This window comes from Mastigoproctus giganteus, chromosome 13, assembly GCF_048544385.1.
Source record: "Mastigoproctus giganteus isolate SK-2022 chromosome 13, ASM4854438v1, whole genome shotgun sequence".
NCBI lineage: Eukaryota > Metazoa > Arthropoda > Arachnida > Uropygi > Thelyphonidae > Mastigoproctus > Mastigoproctus giganteus.
In genome coordinates this window covers 172,605,404-172,630,679 of record NC_143587.1, presented here as the reverse complement: position 1 = coordinate 172,630,679, position 25,276 = coordinate 172,605,404, and the positions used below count along the sequence as shown (strand labels likewise).

Sequence of the window (25,276 nt, the reverse complement as noted above, 5' to 3'; positions counted from 1 at the left end):
TGCTATTAGTTAAGAAACGCATAAAATCCAAGGAAGTGAAGCCAGGCGACATTGCTGGACAGTGCAGTGTCGAGTCAGTTTGGTGTGACATAAGCATTGGGAGATCAAAATTGAGAGTAGGAGTGTGCTATAGGCCTAATGACTCTGATGAGTATAATAAGAAACTGTACAGAGAAATAGAGTGGGCTAGTAAATCACAGAGAGTCTTATAATGGGGGATTTTAATTTCCCAGATATTGACTGGAATTTGGGGGCTGGTCACTCACACACTAGCTAGGCTTTTGTGGATTTATTGGATGATTGTTTTCTACATCAGCATGTTCGGGAGACAACTAGAGGGAGTAATACTCTTGTTTTGATTATCAGTAGTGATTCTTCATGCATTAAGAATCTGCCCCAATCTGCAGATAAATGAACCACTAGGTGGCAGTGATCACAGTTTTCTGAAGTGGGAGTTACTCAAAGAGGTAACTACCATTAGGGGTAAAGGGAAGGGGTATTGCTTTCGTAAAGGCGACTACGATGGACTGAGACAGTATTTAAATTCTATACAGTGGGATCAACTGATGATGTTACCAACAGCAAATTCAAAATGGGAAGCATTCAAAGAACTTACCTTGGAAGCTACTAGGCTTTACATACCAACTAAGAAATATTGTTCAAGGTTTAGGCCTAAATGTATGTCAGATGAACTAATGAGGCTTAGGGCAGAGAAGAAAAATGCATGGGATACATACAAATTATCACGTGACACAGAAGCCCATGATAGATACAAGTTGATCTGTAACCAAGTTACAAAGGAGGTTAGGCAGGCGAAGGCAGATTACGAGAGGTCGTTGGCAAGGGATGCGAAGAAAAACAGCAAAGAGTTCTTTACTTATGTAAATTCTAGAAGGAAGGGGATGAATCGGATTGGTCCACTTGATATCGATGGGTCAACTGTTGATGATCCTGCTCAGGTAGCTAACAAACTAAATGAATATTTTGCATCGACATTCACACATGGGGAGTTATTCAGCGAGGGGAATGCCAGAGGTGTATTCAACTCTAGCAGTAAGCTAGAGAATTTTGTAATAACTGAGAGTAAAGTGGAGGAGAAATTGTTGAAGATAAACACAAGAAAGGCACCTGGGGTGGATGGGATTTATCCAGTTATATTAAAGGAAGTAAGCAAACCCTTAGCCATAATTATGAGAGCTTCATTGGACTCAGCGGAGGTACCCTGAGTCCAAGGAAGGACTTTGCATCCCTTGCCATTGACTGGAGATGTGCAAATGTGACCCCAATTCACAAGGGAGGATCAAAGGCTGACACAAGTAATTATAGACCTGTGAGTTTAACTTCTGTTCTCGGATAATAAATGGAAGCACTGGTTAAAGAAGCACTGCAGGATCATCTAGACAAGACTTCAGTTATAGCTCGGACACAGCATGGTTTTGTTAAGGGGAAGTCTTGCCTGACCAATTTAATTGGATACTATGATGCAGTCACAAAAGAACTGGATGCAGGGAATAACTGATATTATATACTTGGATCTTAGAAAGGCTTTTGATACTGTTGCACATGGAAGACTGCTGCACAAATTGGAGCAGTGTGGCATTGGAGGCAAATTGCTGCTATGGATAAAGGGGTGGTTAAGGGGGAGAAGACAGAGTGGTAATCAATGGACACTGCTCATGGACTAATGTTATTAGTGGAGTCCTTCAGGGTTCAGTATTGGGTCCTTTATTGTTTTCTGTATTTATAAATGATATTGATGATGGTATATCAAGCTTAATGTCCAAGTTTGCAGACGATACGAAGGTTGGCTGGGTTGTCAAGGACACTACTGACACTATGCTGCTGCAACAGGATCTGGAAAGGTTGAGCACATCGGCTGAGAGGTGGCAAATGAAGTTTAACATTGACAAATGTAAAGTACTACATATGGGAAACAGCAACCCCAGAGCAACGTATCAAATCTGTGGTACTACACTGACAGTGGTAGAGAATGAAAGGGACCTGGGGTTGGTTGTGCAGGCAGATATGAAGTTCTCTGAGCAGTGGAGACGGACTGCAAGAGTAGCTCATGGTGTATTGTCAATGATATATAGGAACGTTTCTAGCAGGGATAAGGAGGTGATCATTCCCTTGTATAAGGAAATGGTCAGGCCACACCTAGAGTACTGTATACAGGCCTGGAGGCCTCATTTCAAGAAGGATGTAGAGCTGCTGGAACGAGTACAGAGAAAGGCAACAAGATTAGTGAATGAACAAAGGGGTGCTCTTACGAAGAAAGGCTTAAATTTTGCGAATTACAGTGTCTGGAGACTAGGCACCAGTGAGGTGATCTGATAGAGGTGTACAAAGCCTTGAATGGTTTGAGCATGCTCAATGCTGATGGGATTCTTCCTCTTGCTCAGAATAATCACCTGAGAGGGCAAAAATTCAAATTGAGGAAAGACAGATGTAGGATAGATGTGCGGAAATTTGCTTTTAGCCAGCTGGGTGGCTGGTAGGTGGAACAGACTTCCATCCCTTGTTGTGGAAGTTGATAGCCTAAATAAGTTTAAGGCTCAGCTGGACAGGTATTTCGAACGAACAGAGGGGTGAAGTGGAAGTGGTTATTTTTTATTTTTTTATTTTATTTTTTTTGGCTGATGCTGCATAAGCTTGCTTTCTTGCGTCAAATGACTCTACTAATGCTAATGCTAATTGGGGTAACATATGCACATCTCCACTCTGTGGGTACCTCCCCTGAGTCCAAGGAAACTCTCATAATTATGGCTAAGGGTTTGCTTACTTCCTTTGCTGCCTCCTTTAATATAATTGGATAGATCCCATCCATCCCAGGTGCCTTTCTTGTGTTTATCTTCAACAATTTCTCCTCCACTTTACTCTCAGTTACTACAAGATTCTCTAGCTTACTACTAGAGTTGAATATACCTCTGGCTTTCCCCTCGCTAAATAACTCCTCATGTGTGAATGTCGATGCAAAATATTCATTTAGTCTGTTAGCTAGCTGAGCAGGATCATCAACAGTTGACCCATCGATATCAAGTGGACCAATCTGATTCATCCCCTTCCTTCTAGAGTTTACATAAGTAAAGAACTCTTTGCTGTTTTTCTTTGCATCCCTTGCCAAAGATTTCTCGTAATCTGCCTTCGCCTGCCTAACCTCCTTTGTAACTTGGTTACAGATCAACTTGTATCTATCATAGGCTTCTGTGTCAGGTGTTAATTTGTATGTATCCCATGCATGTTTCTTCTCTGCCATATGCCTCATCAGTTCATCTGACATCCATTTAGGCCTAAACCTTGAACAATATTTCTTAGTTGGTATGTATAGCTTAGTAGCTTCCAAGATAAGTTCTTTGAATGCTTCCCATTTTGCATTTGCTGTTGGTAACATCATCAGTTGGTCCCACTGTATAGAATTTAAATACTGTCTCAGTCCATCGTAGTCACCTTTACGAAAGCAATAACCCTTCCCTTTACCCCTAATGGTAGTTACCTCTTTGAGTAAATCCCACTTCAGTACACTGTGATCACTGCCACCTAGTGGTTCATTTATCTGCAGATTCTTAATGCATGAAGAATCACTGCTGATAATCAAATCAAGAGTATTCTTCCCTCTAGTTGCCTCCTGAACAGGCTGATTTAGAAAACAATCATCCAATAAATCCACAAAAGCCTTGCTAGTGTGTGAGTGACCAGCCCCCAAATTCCAGTCAATATCTGGGAAATTAAAATCTCCCATTATAAGACTCTCTGATTTACTGGCCCACTATTTCCCTGTACAGTATCTTATTATACTCATCAGAGACATTAGGCCTATAGCATACTCCCACTATCAATTTTGATCTCCCAATGCTTATGTCACACCAAACTGCTTTGACACTGCACTGTCCAGCGATGTTCACTGGCTTCACTTCCTTGGATTTTATGTAGCATAACTAGTAGCATAACCCCTCCTCCCTTCCTATCCAGTCTATCCTTTCTGTAGACGTTGTACTCCCCAAATTCCAGTTCTGCATTTCTTATATCTGTGACCAGTGTGGACTAGCGTGGACCAGTTCTTTCGAAATCCATACTGGCTGCTGTTTAGTAAATTGCTTGCCTCCAGGAACCACGCTAGCCACCTGTGAACCATTTTTTTTTCAAGACTTTTCCTAAACAACTAGTCTGTGAAATCGGCCTGTAGTTATGCGGAAAGGTACGATCCTTTCCTGGTTTCGGAAGGCTAGAACAATTGAGTGACACCAGCAGAGTGGGTAGGTATTTTCTAAGAAAATTTGGTTGTAATATTTTAACAATGTTCTTTTTTGCTCTGTTGTCAAGTTGTTTTAACATTATATAATTGACCTCATCTGGCCCAGCAGCACTACTGGTTGTTTTATTGAGTGCCCCTAGAAATTTTGTTAATGCGTATGGCTGGTTGTATGGGTGTGAAACTGCTGTAGAAAAATTTATCTTATGCTGTTCTACTGATTTTTTAATTTGTTGAAAGGTTGGGTTATAGGTGGATATTGATGATATGCTGGCAAATGATTCCGCTAAGGCATTTGCTCTCATTTGTTCTTTCCAGTTCCAATTTTGTATTGTAGATGGGGACTGAACATATTTGCCATTGAGCATTTGAATTTTCCTCCAGATGATTCTGCTGTCTGTCTATTTATACTTGAGGAAAGGCTAATTCAGGCATCTTTCTTTGCTTTTCTTCTTATTTGGACGAACTTTGCTTTCAATCTTTTGAAGTTTTTGTTGTTATTTTGGTTTTGAGGAGCATTAGCAACTAAGGCCATATTGCTCCAGGAATATGCGGTGGTCATTCCCTGACCTTTCCGCATCCTCCGTATTTGGTGGTCATGGGCTTGAATCCCGGTCTAATCAAGAAGCGTGTGCTATGCACTGCTGTTCTTGCCCACCTAGCTACGGAAGCACCCTTTTGAAGTTACTAGTTGGTTGTTATTTGGTTTTTAGGAGCATTAGCAACTAGGGCCATATTGCTCCGGGATATGCGGTGGTCATTCCCTGACCTTTCCGCATCCTCCGTATTTGGTGGTGACGGGCTCGAACCCCGGTCTAATCAAGAAGCGCGTGCTACGCACTGCTGCTCCTTCCCACCTGGCTACGGAGGCGCTGTTACTAGTTGGCTGCAAGTAGATTGACCAAGTGTTATTGAAATAGGGAGCGTTATACGAACAGCAACAGCTTCCATTTCAGTTTGAAGTGGGATATGCTTAGTTGGAATCTTTGAATTTATTAGGATTGCCACACCACCATGGGCAGCATTTGCTGTATTACAACCTCTTCGATAAAGGCAATAGTTCTTTATTGAAGGAGAAATTTGTGAAGTTAGGTAAGTTTCCTGAAGACAAAGAGCAACTGGAGAATACCGGTAAATTACATCATGGATATCATCTGTGTTGCAATGAAAGCCTCTGCAGTTCCATTGCAAAATACAAAGCATTATTTGTGTTTAATTGATGGAGCTGTATCTGACTGCTCTTTGAAGGTGACTGGCTTATGATGTTCTAATTTTGGTTTATCTTTTTTGGAGAAAACTGGCCGACCAGTGTCCATCTCCTCTTCTTCGGCATGGATTTCTAATATTGGATCTTCCTATATAGATGAGACATCTGTATCCATGGTTGTGTCCTGGGTATTTTTCATTGCATTTAAATTTGTAATATCGGATGTAGTAGCACACATTGGAGGAGAAGATGCCGCTGGTATTGTCAGAGGAGTATTATTTGCCTGGTCTGAAAGTTTGGGTTGTTGTTTATGCATACTTGATTGTTGCTCTGAGAGGACAGTTCTAGTCCAGTCAGAAATTGATTTGTTAGTGTGAACTGTGATATCTGTTTGAGTGGAAACTGTTTGGTATTTTTTTTATTACATTAGCATAGGTAATATTTTTGTTTACCGTAGGTGCAACTAGTTTTCTTGGTAGTAGCTGACTTTATTCTCGACCTTGTATATTACAATTTTTTTCTCAGTTTTCCATTTTTCACAAGTTTTGGAATATGCAGGGTGGTCCCCTTTGCAGTTCAGGCACATCATTTTTGTAGCTGAACAGTTGCTCTGATTGTGATCTGGGGGACCCACAATTGGGGCAGACAGGAACTCCTCTGAATACAGTTTGAGAGTGGCAATACTTTTGGCATTTCTAACATCTTAAAGGATTGGGAATGTACAGGCAGGTGCAGCAAAGTAAATAACCTGCTTTCACAGAGGTGGGTAAGTTGGGTGTATTGAAGGTGAGAATAATATTTCTGGTTGGTATAAGTTGATAAGCAAAAATCAAATCCATGGGAGTGCATTGGAAATATAGTTACAGTCATTTGTCTTTTGACTACTGACTATAATTATAAAACAAATAAATAGTTAACATATATTTAATAGTGCCTGTAAAACAAATAAATAGTTTGTTTTTACATAATATAAAAATCTGGAAGAACCTGATTTAAAAAATATTAAAATTGAATACCTTTTTCAATGTCATCATAAAGTTTGTCTATTAGGTTATTTAACCTCTCCCTTTCTTCATATGATAAATCCAATGCATCACAATTTTTCATCCATGCACTCAGGGCACTGAAAAAAATTAGAGACAGTGTTTTAAAAAAAAAAAAAAAAATGTTTTCATTTCGCTAATTATTCACTCATTCTATGGTTTCATCTGTAATAGAAATAACCAATGGAATCCCAATAATTCTATTAAAATGATTATTTATTTTGCAACAGTGTGCATTTTATGAATGCACATTATATTCTCTTCCATACATATTTTTTGTTCAGTGGAAAGTATTATTAGTATTGGTTCATCAGCAGTTACATTGTGGTAGCTAGTGATGAGATTCACATTGAATGTGTCCTTTCAAATATTTTTTTAGATATTAGATAAAGGAAGATATTTCAGTGCAGGAGTTGAAAATGCAAAGAGCATGAGGGGGTTAAGCACATTCAGTATTCTGATGGGCTTATATGAAGAATTGCAGAACAGACTGTTATCCTGGTTAGGTGGAATAGGACCAGCTATCATCTTTTAAGGGCAAATAATGTGATATTGTTGTACATGAGGTACTAATGACAAATGCAGGACAAAAAAAAAAAGTAGCAAGTTAGGATTAAAATTCTGTCCAGATACAATCAGAGGAAGTATGACAACGCGATGAAAACCTTATCAATCAAATTTGGCCTGAAGAAATTTAAGGCCTCATGGGATAGAATTTTTCTCAGGTTGAACTGTTCTGTTTACAGGAGACTTTTTACAATACAAAATATGCTTTAATAGAAGTGGTGCAAGAATACTTGCTGATGCTGTTGAGACAACATTTGGTAGATCAAAAAACTGCTGCTGATAGATTAACAGCAGCCGAATTGGAATATTCGGCTGCTGTTAATCTATCTGCAGCAGTTTTTTGATGTTAATCTGAAAAGCAAGGTGCCAGAAATTTCAATTTCTGCTGGAGAGGTCCTCATTTAACGAGAAAATAAACGGGTTGTGTTAGGCTAACTAAGAGTAAAAACAAGCACATGTATACATGCATATACACTAATGCAGGGAGCACAGTAAATAAATTTGATGAATTTGAAGTACTGGACCAGTCATCAAAGGCAGCGACTATAGAGATATTGGAGACATGGTGTTGCTCAGACATAAGAGATGCAGAATTTGAATATGGGGAATTTGAATAACATATATAAAGAGAGCAGATAGGAAAGGAGGGGGTTAAGCTCTTAGTTACAAAGCACAAAATCTAAGTCTGGACATCCATTTCAACTGTGCAACAAGTTGACATGGGTGGTTTATGCAATGTGCAGTCAGTTTGGTGCAAGTCTGGGGGGGGGGGAAATTAAAAGTGGGAACATGTTAATGACTAATTATGTGGACTAATGACTACGATAAGCATAACAAGCAACTGTACAGACACAGAATGGGCAAGTAAATTAGAATGTCTGATAATGGGGATATTTAACTTTGCAGATATGGAAACTTGTTGATTGGTCACTACACAGTAGCAAAACGTTTATGGACGACTGTTTCCTACACCATTTAGAAACTGATGATGGTTTCAGAAAGCCCTTACCAGGATCTGGAAAGGTTGAGCAGATGGGCTGAGAGGTGGCAAATGAAGTTTAACATTGACAAATGTAAAGTACTACATATGGGAAACAGCAACCCCAGGGTAACGTATCAACTCTGTGGTACTACACTGACAGTGGTGGAGAATGAAAGGGACCTGGGGGTGGTTGTGCAGGCAAATATGAAGTTCTCTGAGCAGTGCAGATGGGCTGCAAGAGTAGCTCATAGTGTATTGTCAATGATATATAGAAATTTTTCTAGCAGGGATGAGGAGGTGATCATTGCCTTGTATAAGGGAACGCCAGAGCTTGCACTTGGGCATCGCGTGACACAGAGACAACCCCCAAGGCAGAATGCGCTGGTCCCGAAGGAACTAGTAGTTGTTGGTGACTCTATTGTCAGGGAAACGGGGAACATGCTTTGTAAAAAAGATAGGTGGAACAGGACTAGGGTATGTCTGCCAGGGGCAAAGGTTGATGACGTTGTAGAGCAAATATCATCTTTTAAGGGCACAAAAGGTGATATAGTAGTACACATTGGCACTAATAATATTAAGAGTAGGAGACCGGCAGAATTACTTAACAAGTACAGGTCACTGTTGAACAAAAGCCGAGAATTAGGGTTGAATTTGAAAGTGTCTGCAATTCTGCCCAGACACGATAGGAGGGAGTATATGATGAGAGCCTTGTCGATCAATTCGGCCCTGGAAAGATTGTGCAAGGCTCAAGGGGTAGAATTTTTTTCAGCCTGGACTGTACTTGTTAACAGGAGAGATTGCTTCTACAGGGATGGGATACACTTAAATAGAAAGGGTGCAAGAATATTTGCTGATGCTATCGAGGCAGTGTTAGGTGGGTCGGAAAACTGCTAGCTTGAGGGGAGACAAAGACCAATAGATTGACAGTAGCCACTGGCAGAGGTGAAAGAGATTCTTGCACTGCTTCTATTAGAATGAGCAGAAGCCTGAAAAACAAGATGCATGGTATTTCAGAGACTGCTGGGAGCCATTGCGGTACAAGTAAACACATGGGTTGTGTTAGAGTAGCTAAGAATAGAAACAGGTGCAGGTATACTTGCATGTACACCAATGCTAGGAGTTTAGTAAATAAATTTGATGAATTTGAGGTATTGCTCAAAACATCGAAGGCAGATATTGTTGGGATATCAGAGACGTGGTGTCACACAGATATAAGGGATGCAGAACTGCAATTTGGGGAGTACAACGTCTACAGAAAGGATAGACAGGATAGGTGGGGGGAGGGGTTATGCTATTAGTTAAGAAACACATAAAAACCAAGGAAGTGAAGTCAGTCGACATCGCTGGACAGTGCAGTGTTGAGTCAGTTTGGTGTGACATAAGCACTGGGAGATCAAAATTGAGAGTAGGAGTGTGCTATAGGCCTAATGACTCTGATGAGTATAATAAGATACTGTACAGGGAAATAGAGTGGGCCAGTAAATCAGAGAGTCTTATAATGGGAGATTTCAATTTCCCAGATATTGATTGGAATTTGGGGGATGGTTACTCACACACTAGCAGGGCTTTTGTGGATTTATTTGGATGATTGTTTTCTACATCAGCATGTTCGGGAGGCAACTAGAGGGAGTAATACTCTTGATTTGATTATCAGCAGTGATTCTTCATGCATTAAGAATCTGCAGATAAATGAACCACTAGGTGGCAGTGATCACAGTGTGCTGAAGTGGGATTTACTCAAAGAGGTAACTACCATTAGGGGTAAAGGGAAGGGTTATTGCTTCCGTAAAGGTGACTACGATGGACTGAGACAGTATTTAAATTCTATACAGTGGGACCAACTGATGATGTTACCAACAGCAAATTCAAAATGGGAAGCATTCAAAGAACTTATCTTGGAAGCTACTAGGCTTTACATACCAACTAAGAAATATTGTTCAAGGTTTAGGCCAAAATGGATGTCAGATGAACTAACGAGGCATATGGTAGAGAAGAAAAATGCATGGGATATTTACAAATTAACACATGACACAGAAGCCTATGATAGATACAAGTTGATATGCAACCAAGTTACAAAGTAGGTTAGGCAGGCGAAGGCAGATTACGAGAAATCCTTGGCAAGGGATGCAAAGAAAAATAGCAAAGAGTTCTTTACTTATGTAAACTCAAGAAGGAAGGGGATGAATCAGATTGGTCCACTTGATATTGATGGGTCACGTGTTGATGATCCTGCTCAGGTAGCTAACAAACTAAATGAATATTTTGCATCGACGTTCACACATGAGGAGTTATTCAGCAAGGGGAATGCCAGAGGTGTATTCAGCTCTAGCAGTAAGCTACAGAATCTTGAAATAACTGGGAGTAAAGTGGAGGAGAAACTGTTGAAGATAAACACAAGAAAGGCACCCGGGGTGGATGGGATCTATCCAGTTATATTAAAGGAGGCAGCAAAGGAAGTAAGCAAACCCTTAGCCATAATTATGAGAGCTTCCTTGGACTCAGGGGAGGTACCCATAGACTGGACATGTGCAAATGTGACCCCAATTCACAAAGGAGGATCAAAGGCTGACACAAGTAATTATAGACCTGTGAGCTTAACTTCTGTTCCAGGAAAATTAATGGAGGCACTGGTTAAAGAAGCACTGCAGGATCATTTAGACAAGACTTCAGTTATAGCTCAGACACAGCATGGTTTTGTTAAGGGGAAGTCTTGCCTGACCAACTTGATTGGATTCTATGATGCAGTCACAAAAGAACTGGATGCAGGGAATAACTTTGATATTATATACTTGGATCTTATAAAGGCTTTTGATACTGTTGCACATGGAAGACTGCTACACAAATTGGAGCAGTGTGACATTGGAGGCAAATTGCTGCTATGGATAAAGGGGTGGTTGAGGGGGAGAAGACAGAGAGTGGTAATCAATGGACACTGCTCATCGTGGACTAATGTTATTAGTGGAGTCCCTCAGGGCTCAGTGTTAGGTCCATTATTGTTTTCTGTATTTATAAATGATATTGATGATGGTATATCAAGCTTAATGTCCAAGTTTGCAGACGATACAAAGGTTGGCAGGGTTGTCAAGGACACTACTGACACTATGCTGCTGCAACAGGATCTGGAAAGGTTGAGCAGATGGGCTGAGAGGTGGCAAATGAAGTTTAACATTGACAAATGTAAAGTACTACACATGGGAAACAGCAACCCTGGAGCAACATATCAACTCTGTGGTACTACACTGACAGTGGTAGAGAATGAAAGGGACTTGGGGGTGGTTGTGCAGGCAGATATGAAGTTCTCTGGACAGTGCAGACGGGCTGCAAGAGTAGCTCATGGAGTATTGTCAATGATATACAGGAATTTTTCCAGCAGGGATAAGGAGGTGATTATTCCATTGTATAAGGCAATGGTCAGGCCACACCTAGAGTACTGTATACAGGTCTGGAGGCCTCATTTCAAGAAGGATGTAGAGCTGCTGGAACAAGTACAGAGAAGGGCAACAAGATTAGTGAATGGAACAAAGGGGTGCTCTTACGAAGAAAGGCTTAAGTTTTGCGAATTACAGTGTCTGGAGACTAGGCACCAGCGAGGTGATCTGATAGAGGTGTAAAAAGCCTTGAATGGTTTGAGCATGCTCAATGCTGATGGGATTCTTCCTCTTGCTCAGAATAATCACCTGAGAGGGCATAAATTCAAATTGAGGAAAGACAGATGTAGGATAGATGTGCGGAAATTTGCCTTTAGCCAGCGGGTGGTTGGTAGGTAGAACAGACTTCCATCCCTTGTCGTGGAAGTTGATAGCCTAAATAAGTTTAAGGCTCAGCTGGACAGGTATTTCGAACAAACAGAGGGGTGAAGTGGAAGTGGTTATTTTTTATTTATTTATTTTACTTTATTTTTTTTTTGGCTGATGCTGCATAAGCTTGCTTTCTTGCATCAAATGCCTCTACTAATGCTAATGCTAAACTGCGGCGCGTGCGAGGTTGGGACATGGTATGAAAAACACCTGATACCAAGCTCCATTAATCAGTGTTACTCTTGTTTTTCAGATGGGAAAGGCAGCGGACTTAAGCAAGTTTGACAAAGGTCAAATTGTAATGGCAAGACGACTGGGTCAGAGAATATCCAAAACGGCATGGCTGGTGGGATGCTCAAGGTCAGCCGTGGTTAGTACCTACCGAAAGTGGTCCAAGGAGGGAAAATCCACAAACCGCTAGTGAGGTGTTGGACGACCATGGCTCATCGATGCTCGAGGTCAGCGAGCGAAGGCACTCCCGGATGGTATGTGGTAACAGAAGGGCGACTGTGGCGCAACTCGTCGGTAACTGGAATGCTGGCTATAGGAGTAATGTGTCATAATACACAGCACATTGAACCCTGTTGAAAATGGGGCTGCATAGCCGAAGGTCGCTCTGAGTGCCCATGCTAACCACGGTTCACCGGTGACAGCACCTACAATGGGCCCGCGAGCATCAAAACTGGACCTTGAGTGATTGGAAGAAGATCATCTGGTCCAATTAATCACATTTCCTGTTGCACTCTGTGGACGGCCAGGTACGTGTGCATCATTTACCTGGGGAAGTGATGGAGCCTGGATGCACCGTGGGACGGAAACAAGCCGGTGGCAATGGTGTCATGCTTTGGTCGATATTCTGCTGGGATACTCTGGGCCAGTCATCCATGTGATGGGCATTTTGACTTCTACCACCTACCTAAACATCATTGCTGACCAGGTACACCCTTTCATGGCAGGTCTTCCACTCTGGCGGTGCTGTCTTTCAACAGGATAATGTGCCATGCCACACCGCCCGGACTGTTCGAGAATAGTTCGCGGAACATGAGGAAGACTTCCAGGTATTGCCCTGGCCTGCAAATTCCACAGACATCAATGCCATTGAGCATCTGTGGTTTGTGTTGGAACAGCAAGTCCAATTTGTGGCATCTCAACCCGTGGCTGAGACGCCGCAGATCGGAGTTACGTGTTGTTATCAGATACCACAAGACACATTTAGAAATCCAGTAGCGTCCATGCCTAGCCGGGTACAAGCTGTTTTGGCTATACGTGGACCAACATATTAGGTAGGTGATCATAATGTTTTGGTTCATCGGTGTATGATTGCACCAATAGCTATTAATTCATATATCAGACAAAAATGGAACTTAACTTTTTTATAGTAAATGGAAAAGGTCAGTCAGTGGTAAAAATCTTAAACAAAATAAATAAAACATTTTTACCTAGTTCCTACACCTTGACCATTAGTTCCTACAAGGGCTATCAAGGAACGAAATCCATCTGGTGTAAACCACTATTTTCAAGATATAAAACATATAGACAATTAAAAATTAATTTAAAAAATTGTAAAAAAAAAAAAAAAAAAAAAAAATACACAATCATTCTTTTATCTTAACTCTTACACATTATTACAATGAAATGATGATGGTATTACTGATTTCTCTTTCCAGTTTTATTTTATATATTTTTTTAAATTCATTAATCCATTGATTTCACTAAAATGTTTTAGTTCTGAATATATAAGATGGTAACCAAAAGTTTCCTTGCCATAGCAACTTGGATGTGGCTCTGCTGGCAGAAGGTAATAATACCAGGGAGTCTTAAATCACTACGCACCAATGTATTTTCGGGAACATATCTAGGTGTCTTATCTTGCTCAGGAATGTGCTGAAACATTCTTCTAGAGATTCCGGAATCTCTAGAAGATATTATGCACCTTTAATCTGATAACAGAGGGGGCATACGTGGATAGTTTTTAATCCTGTATTCACGTCAACTTCTGCAATTAATTAGAATTATTTATGTATTTTTAAAAATATTCAATTTCATGTGTTTTTAGGCACATCAACTTATATGCATAAAGCATATTGTCCCTGCCATGTCTGCCCATTTGTCCACCCACCTGCATGTTAACAATTCAACCCCTTAGTACAGTGTGGTGTCCAGTCTTTTCCCATACAGGGACCATATTCAAAGATAGATTTGTTTTGAGGGCTGCACTGAGTGATTCGAGAAAAAATTGTGTGTTGTTATTTTTTCCATACCTTGTTACATGTAAAAGGAAGTTTCTGTTTTCATGCTACCATTTTTTTTTTTTTTTTTTATATTTAGGCTATATATAAAAAGTGCAAATTCACAACACACTCATGTGCAGCAAATCTGTCTGTAATTTATTTTTTCAGATTTTATTAAAATTATAAAAATATGTTTTTTTTTTTTTTTAAAATACACTTTTGTTTTTTTTTTAAATACTTACTTTAGCTTAATACGAAATTTTTAGAAATCTTCAAGTACCGTGTTAATAGACTAGAAAAGAATAGCGAAAGCTTAAAAAGCGGTACTCACCTTGAAATTAATCTGCGATGGTTTACTTAGGTAGCGTGGTTAATGTTTAAGTTGAATTGTTAAATTTAAAAATTAAAAGGGGAGGGAAGTAGGTAAAAGTTGACTGAGTTAAATAGTCGCAAGGAAATAGAAGTGTACACATCCAATCCTTGGTTGTCATCGAAATAAAAGAAAAGAAAAGAATAGTTAAAAACTGTAAGTGAATCTGGTGAAGCCAATAGTCTTTACGAGGACTTTCGTTAGTTAAAGAACGTCTTCAGTTGGCAATGTGTGGGGAGAGAACGCGCATGGTATTTTAAGAATAAAAAATTATACTCTCGTGATGCCTTTTTTGATATGTGGGAACTTTAATCTCGAGAGGTTCCAAATTGGGGAAAGATTGAAGGGGAGTTTAGAATTTAGAATTTTGAAGTTAGAGTGGTGCTTGCACCATTCAATAACTAGGGCTTCATATTGAAGTATTCTGTAGCTGGATTTTAGTTTAATGATGGAAATGGCAGAGTCGATGAGCGGGTTGTGGTTGTGAGTCTGGGCATGAGTTGTAAGTTCTGTGACAGATTGGTTAGACATGAGACTATGGAAATGGTAGTAGGCACGGGTGTTGGATGTTTTTGATGAGCCAAATTTAGTAGTGGTACTTCCGATATAACATGTGTTGGTTTTGTTGACAATTAATGAGGTATATAATATTATTAAGGTTGTTTGTATGATATTTGTAGGAAACTCAGGCAAAATAGGGAAATCAACTTTTCCACACTATAGCAAATTGGAATTCGCAATAACATCCTCCCCCACATGTTCGGGATTATCAAGTTACACAAAGCTGACCACCCTTTAAGACCAATTGTATCATACAGCAATTCAGCTTTCGCTAATTTATCTTCCTTCCTGGTCAAAATTATAACCCCCCCTTACTAAATTTTCCACATTCAAGATCAATAACACCAATCAAGCTTTTCAAAAAATTAATAATATCATAATATCCGATACAGACATCCTAGCTTCCTATGATGTTACGTCTCTTTACACAAATGTCCATATTCCATTTACTTTACAAGCCTTACGCAAACTCTTAGAAACAGACGATACCTTAACAAAACGTACCTCCCTTTCTATAGACCAACCCTTGAACTCGCCACCCTTCTATTAGAAGCAAGATTTTTTAGATTCAACGGAAAAATCTTCCAACAAATATTTGGCTTGCCAATGGGACTGGGGATTTCGGCCCCATTATCCGAAATCTACCTAGCCGCCAATGAAGGCCAAATTCTACACCCCTTTCCCCCTGAACTAAAACTATATATGCGCTATGCCGACGACATTCTTGTAATAGGCAACAGATCCATTATTGATAACCTCTTCGTAAAACTTAACTCTGTGCATGATAGACTTAAATTCACCCTTGAAATTGGACAAAATAATCAGATAAATTTCCTTAATCTTACTATCTATATAACAGGCACAAAATTAAATACGAAAATTTTCAGGAAAAATACAAACACCGGCAAATACTTACATTTTGCTTCTCATCACCCTCTAAACACTAAAAAGGCAGTTTTATATAACCAAATTCACAATGCACTCAAGTATAGTTCCTTACCCACTGACCTTCACAATGAAATACAGTATATTACTGACAAATTTATATCCAGAGGTTACCCTCACCAACTTATTTTAAATACAATCCTTAACGCTAAAAATAAAATTAAATCTAACACCCCAACTAAAGACAAAAATAAAACAAACATCCGCATAGTCCACCCTTACCACAATGAACTAGCAGGACAGTTCCGACGCCTATTTAACAACACTGATATCTCCCTTGTTTTTTCCACCTAACACAAATTAGGATCCTTCTTCAGTACCTATAAAGACACATACAAATATCCTACAAACGACCTTAATAATATTATATACCTCATTAATTGTCAACAAAACTGCAACACATGTTATATCGGAAGTACCACTACTAAATTTGGCTCATCAAAAACATCCAACACCCGTGCCTACTACCATTTCCATAGTCTCATGTCTAACCAATCTGTCACAGAACTTACAACTCATGCCCAGACTCACAACCACAACCCGCTCATCGACTCTGCCATTTCCATCATTAAACTAAAATCCAGCTACAGAATACTTCAATATGAAGCCCTAGTTATTGAATGGTACAAGCACCACTCTAACCTCAAAATTCTAAATTCTAAACTCCCCTTCAATCTTTCCCCAATTTGGAACCTCTCGAGATTAAAGTTCCCACATGTCAAAAAAGGCATCACAAGAGTATAATTTTTTTATTCTTAAAATACCATGCGCGTTCTCTCCCCACACATTGCCAACTGAAGACGTTCTTTAACTAACGAAAGTCCTCGTAAAGACTATTGGCTTCACCAGATTCACTTACAGTTTTTAACTATTCTTTTCTTTTATTTAGATGATAACCAAGGATTGGATGTGTACACTTCTATTTCCTTGCGACTATTTAACTCAGTCAACTTTTACCTACTTCCCTCCCCTTTTAATTTTTCAATTTAACAATTCAACTTAAACATTAACCACGCTACCTAGTAAACCATCGCAGATTAATTTCAAGGTGAGTACCGCTTTTTAAGCTTTCGCTATTCTTTTCTAGTTTACTTTAGCTTTTAAATGCTTACTTTAGAAAATTTACAACCTGAAAAAGATCGCTGCTTTTTAATATGTTGAAAACCCAGGTGAATAGATAAATACACCTAATATTGAAAATATTTGAAAATTTAATAAGTACAATTCACGATATCATTTACTGAACAAAATTTAACCTTCAATGGGGTAACTGAGGCTGGATATTTTTAGATAATTGTTCAAAATTTGGTTGAAAATTTTTCACGACAATTCTAAATATGGAATGAAGATGCTCGCCTGTTATTGTTTATTTTTAAATATTTGATTTCAGGCGTGAAAAAAAATTTGCTTGCAAACATATGTTGATCTAAACAAAGTAGCCATTTTTATGACATTTCCTTTTATTAGCGAAAATCTTCAGATGGGAGAGCCTCAAAATTCAAGTAGTTTATTTATGCAGTCCATATACTGTACTTATTTTTGAAACTTGTTTAGACTTGAAGATTAATAATAATAATTTAAAATACAATAACAATTTTAAGTTGCAAGCTGGGATTGTAGTTTTCAGCCACAGAAGTAAATGGGTTCTCAAACAAGCTTATGTCTTTTTCATGGGATCTTATATCAGCAAATCGGCTTTCAAACTTGTCAAAAAAGTAATTGTAATAATGAGAGGAAACAATTCTTTGGAAATTTGTTTCTTCTTTAGCTCAGAACATTCAAAGCGAACTAAACTGTCTTGTTCAATCTGGGATTTAATAATAGCAACTTATTCTGAAATGATTTGATGTCACCAAACAAATCAGACCAATTTTCCTTCCCCTTGTAGTTTTAAATTAAGAGCATTAAAATTACTGGAAATGTGTGTATGAATGCAAAATCAAACAGCCACTCCATATTTGATAGTTGTTTTATTGGTTTCCTTTTTTTCTGTCATAAAAATATCAATTTCACGACGTAGTTTAAAGAAATGATATAATACTTTGCATGATTAAGTCATCTCACTGCACAATATAAAATTACATTTTTGTATTCAGTTTCAGTTTCTGAAAGAAACCGTTGAAATGTTTGGTGATTAAGGCCATGTGATCTTATAAAATTTACAGTTCAAATAATCACATTCATAACGTGTTGGAGATCCAATACTTTCCCATAAAGATCACATGGCATTTTGATGCACAACGCAGTGAATTCCAATTAGTGTTTCAGCTCTGATATCTATAATTTTCTTGGTTATTCTACTCATAAGCCCAATCATGTTTTTACCAATCATATTTTTTTCACCACCAGTTGTGACTCCTCTCAGGTTTTTAATATTTAATCCTAACTTTCCAATAGATTTGCAAAAATTTTCAAAGAGATTTACCTGTAGGTTTTCCGTGCATACTCTGTAGATAGATAAATGTTCAACTGGTACAAAATTATCATTAATTCCACGTATGAAGATAAGGAGTTGGACTGTGTAATTTAGATTAGTACTGTCACTCAGTGCCACACTAAAATATTTCATTTGGTTTATGTTTTGCAAAAGTTGTTGGAACAAATTCTTTCCATATCTTCTACTCTTCACATAATTAGTTTGTCGAGACAAACTAATGTCTTATTTCACTGTTCGTTTCTCCGGACAAATTTCTTCCACAACTTTTAAAAAACAATGCTTAACAAATTCACCATCACTGAAGGGTTTACTTTCAAAAGCAATAAAATGTGCAACTTGATAACTGGCACTTGTTTCACATTTTCAGTCTGTTTTGTTGTTTTCTTAATTTGTTTTGTAACTTTGAACACTTTTCTTTTCGCAGTACTCCTTTATGTTGACCATAAGATTTATGTTTGGAATCATAGTGTCATTTTAAATTATATTCTTTAAAAACCCACTCAGTCTCCTTACACACCAAACACACTGCTTTTTCGTGGTAATCAGTGAAGAAATAGTCTTTAGTCCACCTTTGATCAAAATCACGACACTCCAAATTGATTTTTCTCTTTTGGAACATTTTTAAGGATGATTTTTTTTTAATTCAATACAAATTACTATTATTAACCATATGGTGATGAAGCAAAGGCTTTTGCTGTACAATTAAAAAAAAAAGAAAAAAAAAAAAAAAAAAAAAGAGTTATCCTGTGTGCATGTAAGAGAGAGAGAGAGTCAGTAGCAGAATGGAATCACCAAGAAAGAGAAGGATGGTGATATCCAGCTCAGGATCAATACAATGAACAAAATTATATCAAAACAGTAGAATTTCACGATATGAAAATATCGATACGAACATATGACTGTATGAACAAATTTACATATTTCATACATCGAGCTCGACGCTTGCATGCCTGTACATGCAGTAGCGTGACTCTTTGAAATGCTGTTTTACTTCACTTTCTGCATGGGCCGTATAAAAATTATTCGTGGGCAGACTGGACCTCGCAGCAATAGTAGATGGATTTTCATTAAATTTTATATTTCGCTTTTAGAAAGATTTGTCAGGTCATCACAAATTTCACTAAAATTGAAGCAATAGAAACTCAGCAAACATATATATATTTTTTTCTTGTCTGTTCATGTGTAATAATCAGACTCTCAGTGGTAGTGGCTGGACTTAAAATGAAGTTTTTACATTTGGCTCATTTACAAAAATTATTTAACTGAAACTGGACCAAAATCTGATAATCATCATGTCTTTGTCTGTCATCATGAGGATTTTTGTGAATTTTTATTTTTGGCTCTTTTAAATCATCATCAGCAATTTTCTATCCACTGCAGGATGAAGGCATCTACAGCAACTTTCCAGTGTCTTCTGTTTTGTGCAATGGCCATCCATTTAATAGCTACAAACTTGTGAAGTTAATCTGTCCATCTCTGTCGTTGCCTTCCAGGTTTTATTCTAGCTCCTCTTGGGTACCATTCTGTTATTTTCTTAATCTATCTGTCATCATGTCTGCGAGCTATGTGTCCTGCCCAAGAGCATTTTAGTTCTTTAGTTTTAAAAGAACTCTTTATTGCATACAAGAATACAATAAAGATAGGAATGTCTTTACTTGAGTTTGCTGCCTGATCCATGTGTTTCTCAACAGTCTAATTACTAATATAATTCTTTCCATTCTTCGCTGTGTAGTTCTCAGCTTCTCTTCCATTCTTTTGGCGAGTGCCCAAGTTTCACTTCCATAAGTCATGGTGGGGGAGCATACATTGGTTCCATATTTTAAGTTTCAGAAAAACTGAGATATTGCTCTTTAGTATGTGACTATATTTCCTGAATGCTACCCATCCAAAATTTATTCTTATCTTGACTTCCAGCCATTATTACAGCTAATGACGTGTCCCAGATAAGTACATAAATCCAGCTTTTCAATTACTGCTGCTTCAATCATTATATCCCTTTGGGGCATACTTGTTCATCATTACCTTTGTTTTAGCCACTCATCTTTAGTCCAAAATCCTTACTAACTCTGCATAACTGATTAATATTGTCCTCTAATTCAACAGACACTACTCTTTGTGGACTAATGTTATTAGTGGAGTCCCCCAGATTTCAGTGTTGGGTTCATTATTGTTTGTTGTATTTATTAATGACATTGATGATAGTATATCAGGTTTAACGTCCAAGCTTGCAGATGATACAAAGGTCGGCAGTGTTGTTAATGACACTAATCACAGTACGCTGCTGCAACAGGATCTAGAAAAGTTGAGCAGATGAGCTCTGAGGTAGCAACTGAAGTATAACATTGACAAATGTAAAGCACTGCATATGGGAAGCAGCAACCCCAGAGTAACATATCAACTGTGTGGTACTACACTGAGAGTGGTAGAGAGTGAAAAGGACCGGGGATAATTGTGCAGGCAGATATGAAGTTTTCTGAGCAGTGCAGATGGTCTGCAAGAGAATCTCATGGTGTCTTGTCAATGATATACACAAAGTTTTCTAGAGGAATGTGGAGGTGATTTTCCCCTTGTATAAGGCAATCGTCGGGTTACACCTTGAGTACTGTATATAGGTATGAAGGCGTCATTTTAAGAAGAACGTAGAACTGTTGGAAAGAGTACAGAGAAGGGCAACAAGTTTAGTGAATGGAACAAAGCGTTGCTCTTATGAAGAAAGGATTTAAGTTTTTCAAATTACAGTGTCTGGAGACTAGTCACCTGCAATGTGATTTGATTGAGGCGTATAAAGGCTTGAATGGTTTGACCATGCTCAATGCTGATGGGATTCTTTCTCTTGTTCAGGATAATCGCCTGAGAGGGCATAAATTCAAATTGAGGAAAGGCAGTTGTGGGACAGATGTGTAGAAGTTTGCCTTTAGCCACTGGGTGGTCAATTGCTGGAACAAACTTTCATCTGTCATTGTAGAAGTTGATAGCTTAAACAGATTCAAGGCAGAACTAGGCAAAACTATGAGAAGGGTGTTTTTTTTTTTTGCTGATGCTATACTAGCTTGCTTTCTTGCATCATGTGTCTTTGCGAATGCTAATTATGTTTAAGTTTAAGGTGGCACGAGGAGACACTTTATGGGAGTTCCTCCAAGTGTTTTCAATTTAAGCAATTTATCCAACTTCTTGTGTTTGGTTGTAGTAGTGGCATGTGATGCAAAAAAGCAAGCTTATGTAGCAAAAAAAATTCACATATCCATTCTCCCAAAAAGTTTGTTCAGTTGCTCCTTGAATTTATTTAGGCTATTAACTTCCACAATGGTGGAAGTTTGTTCCAGCAATCAACTACCCGGTGGCTAAAGGCAAATTTCCATACATCTCTTCTATAGATGTTTTTCTAGAATCTTTCCTCAATTTGAATTTATGCCCCCTCAGGTTCGTAATCTGAGCAAGAGGAAGAATCAGAATTGAGCCTTCTCAACCGATTACCTGCTCTGGCAGCCTGTGTACATTGCTCAGAAATCTTCATATCTGACTGCAAAATTACTCCCAGGTCTTTTTCATTTTCTACAACCCTAAGTGTAGAACCACACAGTTGGTATGTTTCTCTGGGGTTACTTCTACCCATAAGCAGTACTTTGCATTTGTTAATGTTAAACTTCAGTTGCCACTTCTCCGCACATAATCTGAGGTACCTCTGAAGCCCACTGTGTTGTTTACTGGCAGTCTGATGCATGCACTATCCAGATAGATTTCTGGCTGAACTTGTATCCCCCAGGAAGTTGAGTACAATAGCAGGGAATAAAAACAGCAGGGTATTTGTACAGTTCATCTGTGCTCAAGAGGAAGAAGAGGGTGAGATTATGGCATCCTTTGATGTAGTTTCTTTTTTCACATGTATACCTGTCAAGCACGGCTTGGATTGTGTGTGGAATGCTTTGAGTAGGGATGGTACTTTGAAAGATAGGAAAGCCCTAAGTGGTGAAGTTATTTGTGAAGGTGTTGGCTTATGTACCAGCACGTTCACAGAGTGGCCATGGGTTCACCTATTAGTACAATTATAGCCAACTTAGCTATAGAAGAATTTGAAGATAGGATGTTGGAGAGCTCTAGTCCACCCCCATTACGTGCATGGAAGAGATACGTTGATGACACGTTCGTGATGATACAAAGAGGACATGAAATAGAAATACTCAAGTGGTTGAATAGCGGTTCACCTATATTCGGTTTACTTCAGAGGTTGAGCAACAGGGGTCCCTTCCATTCCTAGATGTGCGTGTATATAGAAAAGGCCGACACTTAAAAACTAAGGTTTACAGAAAACCTACGTGGGGAACCAATACACACACTTCAAAACAGCTCAGGCCAGTTGCCACAAAAGTAATGTAGTTAAGGCCTTACTGGAAAGGGTGGGGGTCCCACTGCTCCTTGTCTGAAGAGAGAGGTGACAAGATTAAACGTGGTACAACGGACCTAGTAACATGCGGTTACACCCAGAGCACCATTGAGAGGTGTTTAAGAGGTATGAACAGCCGCAGGAATGCTTTTCCACCTGTTTCCACCACATACATCCCCTACTATCCAGCATTTCGGAACCCATTTCCTGTATTTTATGTTTGTGTAAGATACGTTGTGTGCAGCTGCCAGGTTGGAGGCTGCATACAGTAGTGTCCGCAACTAAAGATCCTATTGTGGGTAATGACACTAGTGGGGTCATATGAAATTGAGTGTCCTGATTTTGGGAGAAACGAAACGCAGACTGCGGGATCGCCTGGGGGAACACAATAGAGCCTTTAAGACTGCAAATTACGGAGGTTCAGTTGTAACGGAACATGCCTGGGAAACTGGGCATGGCATTACTGCTAAAGAAGCCATGATCGTGGTAAGGCACATGACTTTTGGAACCAGAAATGGCTGGAGAGATTAAGAATAAGTTCGTCTGAGCGCTACAGTCTTAATAGGGATAAGGGCTGTCGCATTCATCCACTCTTTGAAGCCCTTATCCTACAAAGAGGCGAATGGTTTAGAGTGAACCAGATCGTTTAGAATTGGAACCAGAACGGTTATGTTCTGGTTCCAATGCACGAGAAGTGAACCATGTGCAGACACCATAGTTCAGCTGCAGACCTGCTGGGACATATGTGGTACATATAGATTGTCGGTCATCCTGTAACCACTATAGCTGATAAAGGTGGCCACTGCTGCCAAAAGCACCTGTGTTAGTTGTTCTAGTGATTTTAAACAACTTTTATCACTTTTAATTTTATATATTTTATTGTATTTTATTATACAGTTATAAGGTCAGTACGTATGTATTTATTTTATTTTATTTTATATTATCATAATAAAGGCATTTTACAGATTTGAGTCAATGTTATTTAGTAGCATTACAGATGAATTGTATGATATCAAAATAATTTTTTTGCAGCCAGTTCCTTTGTAACCACATCATAGTATTCAATCAAATTTGTTAGACAAGATGTTCCCTTAAACTCATGCTGTGTCAGAATTATCACTGCAGTGCTGTCTAGATGATGCTGCAATGCATCTTTAACCAGTGATTCCATTATTATAACCAGAACAGAAGTTAAACTAACTGATCCCCAATTACTAGTATTTGATGGCACAAGGGCAGCTGAGGCCAAAATGTGCCAGGTCCTATATTATTATCCTCAAATAATATTTGTTCGTTTCTGGTATCAAAGGAATTCATATATATGTATTTGTTTCAGAAATGTATAAAGTTCAGCTAGGTTAGCAGTGTTTCCAATCATGTGGGTAAGCGATAATAGTTCTTGCAGTTTTGATTGGGAGTGGAAAGTACTTTTGCTGAAATGGGAATACTGAGGACAATCTAAAAGTACATGCTTGACTGTAAGTGGTAATATGTACAATGGGTGCATTGAGGTGTGTCTGCCCCCATGAGCAGAAACATGTGTTAGGTGCATATGTCCATACCCTTATTCTTGCTATTATTATTTAGTAGCATTACAGATGCTATTAAAATTCTTGCTAGTACAAGTCAGTCCTCGTATAGCACGATAGTTGTGTTCCTAGAAACCCTCGCGCAATATAAACAACAGGCCCTATGGGAAAAATAGGGTTAGGTGCTGACCACCCAAGATTCAACACACATTGGTAACCAAAACATTACCAAACACAATAAATAACAGTAATAAAATACGTATTTTATAACGATTAAAATACGTAATAAAAAATATTATAATTTTTTATATTTTTTATTATTATTATATTATATTTTATTATAATATAATAAATAATAAAAAATACCTAAGTATTTTTTACGAATAAAATACTTACGTATTTTATTACGACTATTACGTAATAAAATATTGCTAATGCTTTTGCTTCTATCATAAGCAAACTTGTTTTTTTGTTTGATTTTCTATCCAAAGAGATGACAGCCGTTCCATCTCTTCCAATTCTTTGTGTCTTAATCTAATGGTTTTTAATTACACTTTTGAGTTGTTCCTGCTATGAAAGTTGTTTTTATTTTCTCTGCATTCTTTGTAATTCTCGGCGTTGCCTCATTTAGGTCTGTAGCACGTGCAATATCACATGATCTTTCATTTCGCTCAAAGCGTTTCACAATTTCATATTTTTTCTCTATCGACAGAGGAGGACTGGCCATAAGCCTTGCTGGGGAAACCCCGGTGGGCCAGAGTGATTTTGGCCATAAACCATAGTATGAGGCCACTATAAATTTTCCCGGGTAAGAATTTTTGCCCCAGTCCACCTCTGTTCTGTTTATCGATATTGCTTTTCTTTTTCTCTCTGAATCTGCAGTGTCTTCACCAGGACACTTCCTTTTAACACCTTTTATGTATTTTAGTAATTTTTAGGGAATAAAGCACAATTACAAAATGAGGAGGCATGCTTGA

The 25,276-nt window shown here is 38.5% G+C and overlaps 1 protein-coding gene across 1 annotated transcript in view; it reads right to left on the bottom strand.

Annotated features, from left to right (window-relative positions):
• Smyd5 (SET and MYND domain containing, class 5) overlaps positions 1-25,276 on the bottom strand; it is a 331,312-nt gene that overhangs the window by 150,487 nt on the left and 155,549 nt on the right. The window contains exons 7-8 of the mRNA XM_090387391.1: positions 13,285-13,355; positions 6,473-6,579 (exon numbers count right to left, since the gene is read on the bottom strand). Coding sequence (XP_090243517.1) covers positions 6,473-6,579; positions 13,285-13,355 — 178 coding nt within the window. The remainder of the gene's footprint in view (positions 1-6,472; positions 6,580-13,284; positions 13,356-25,276) is intronic.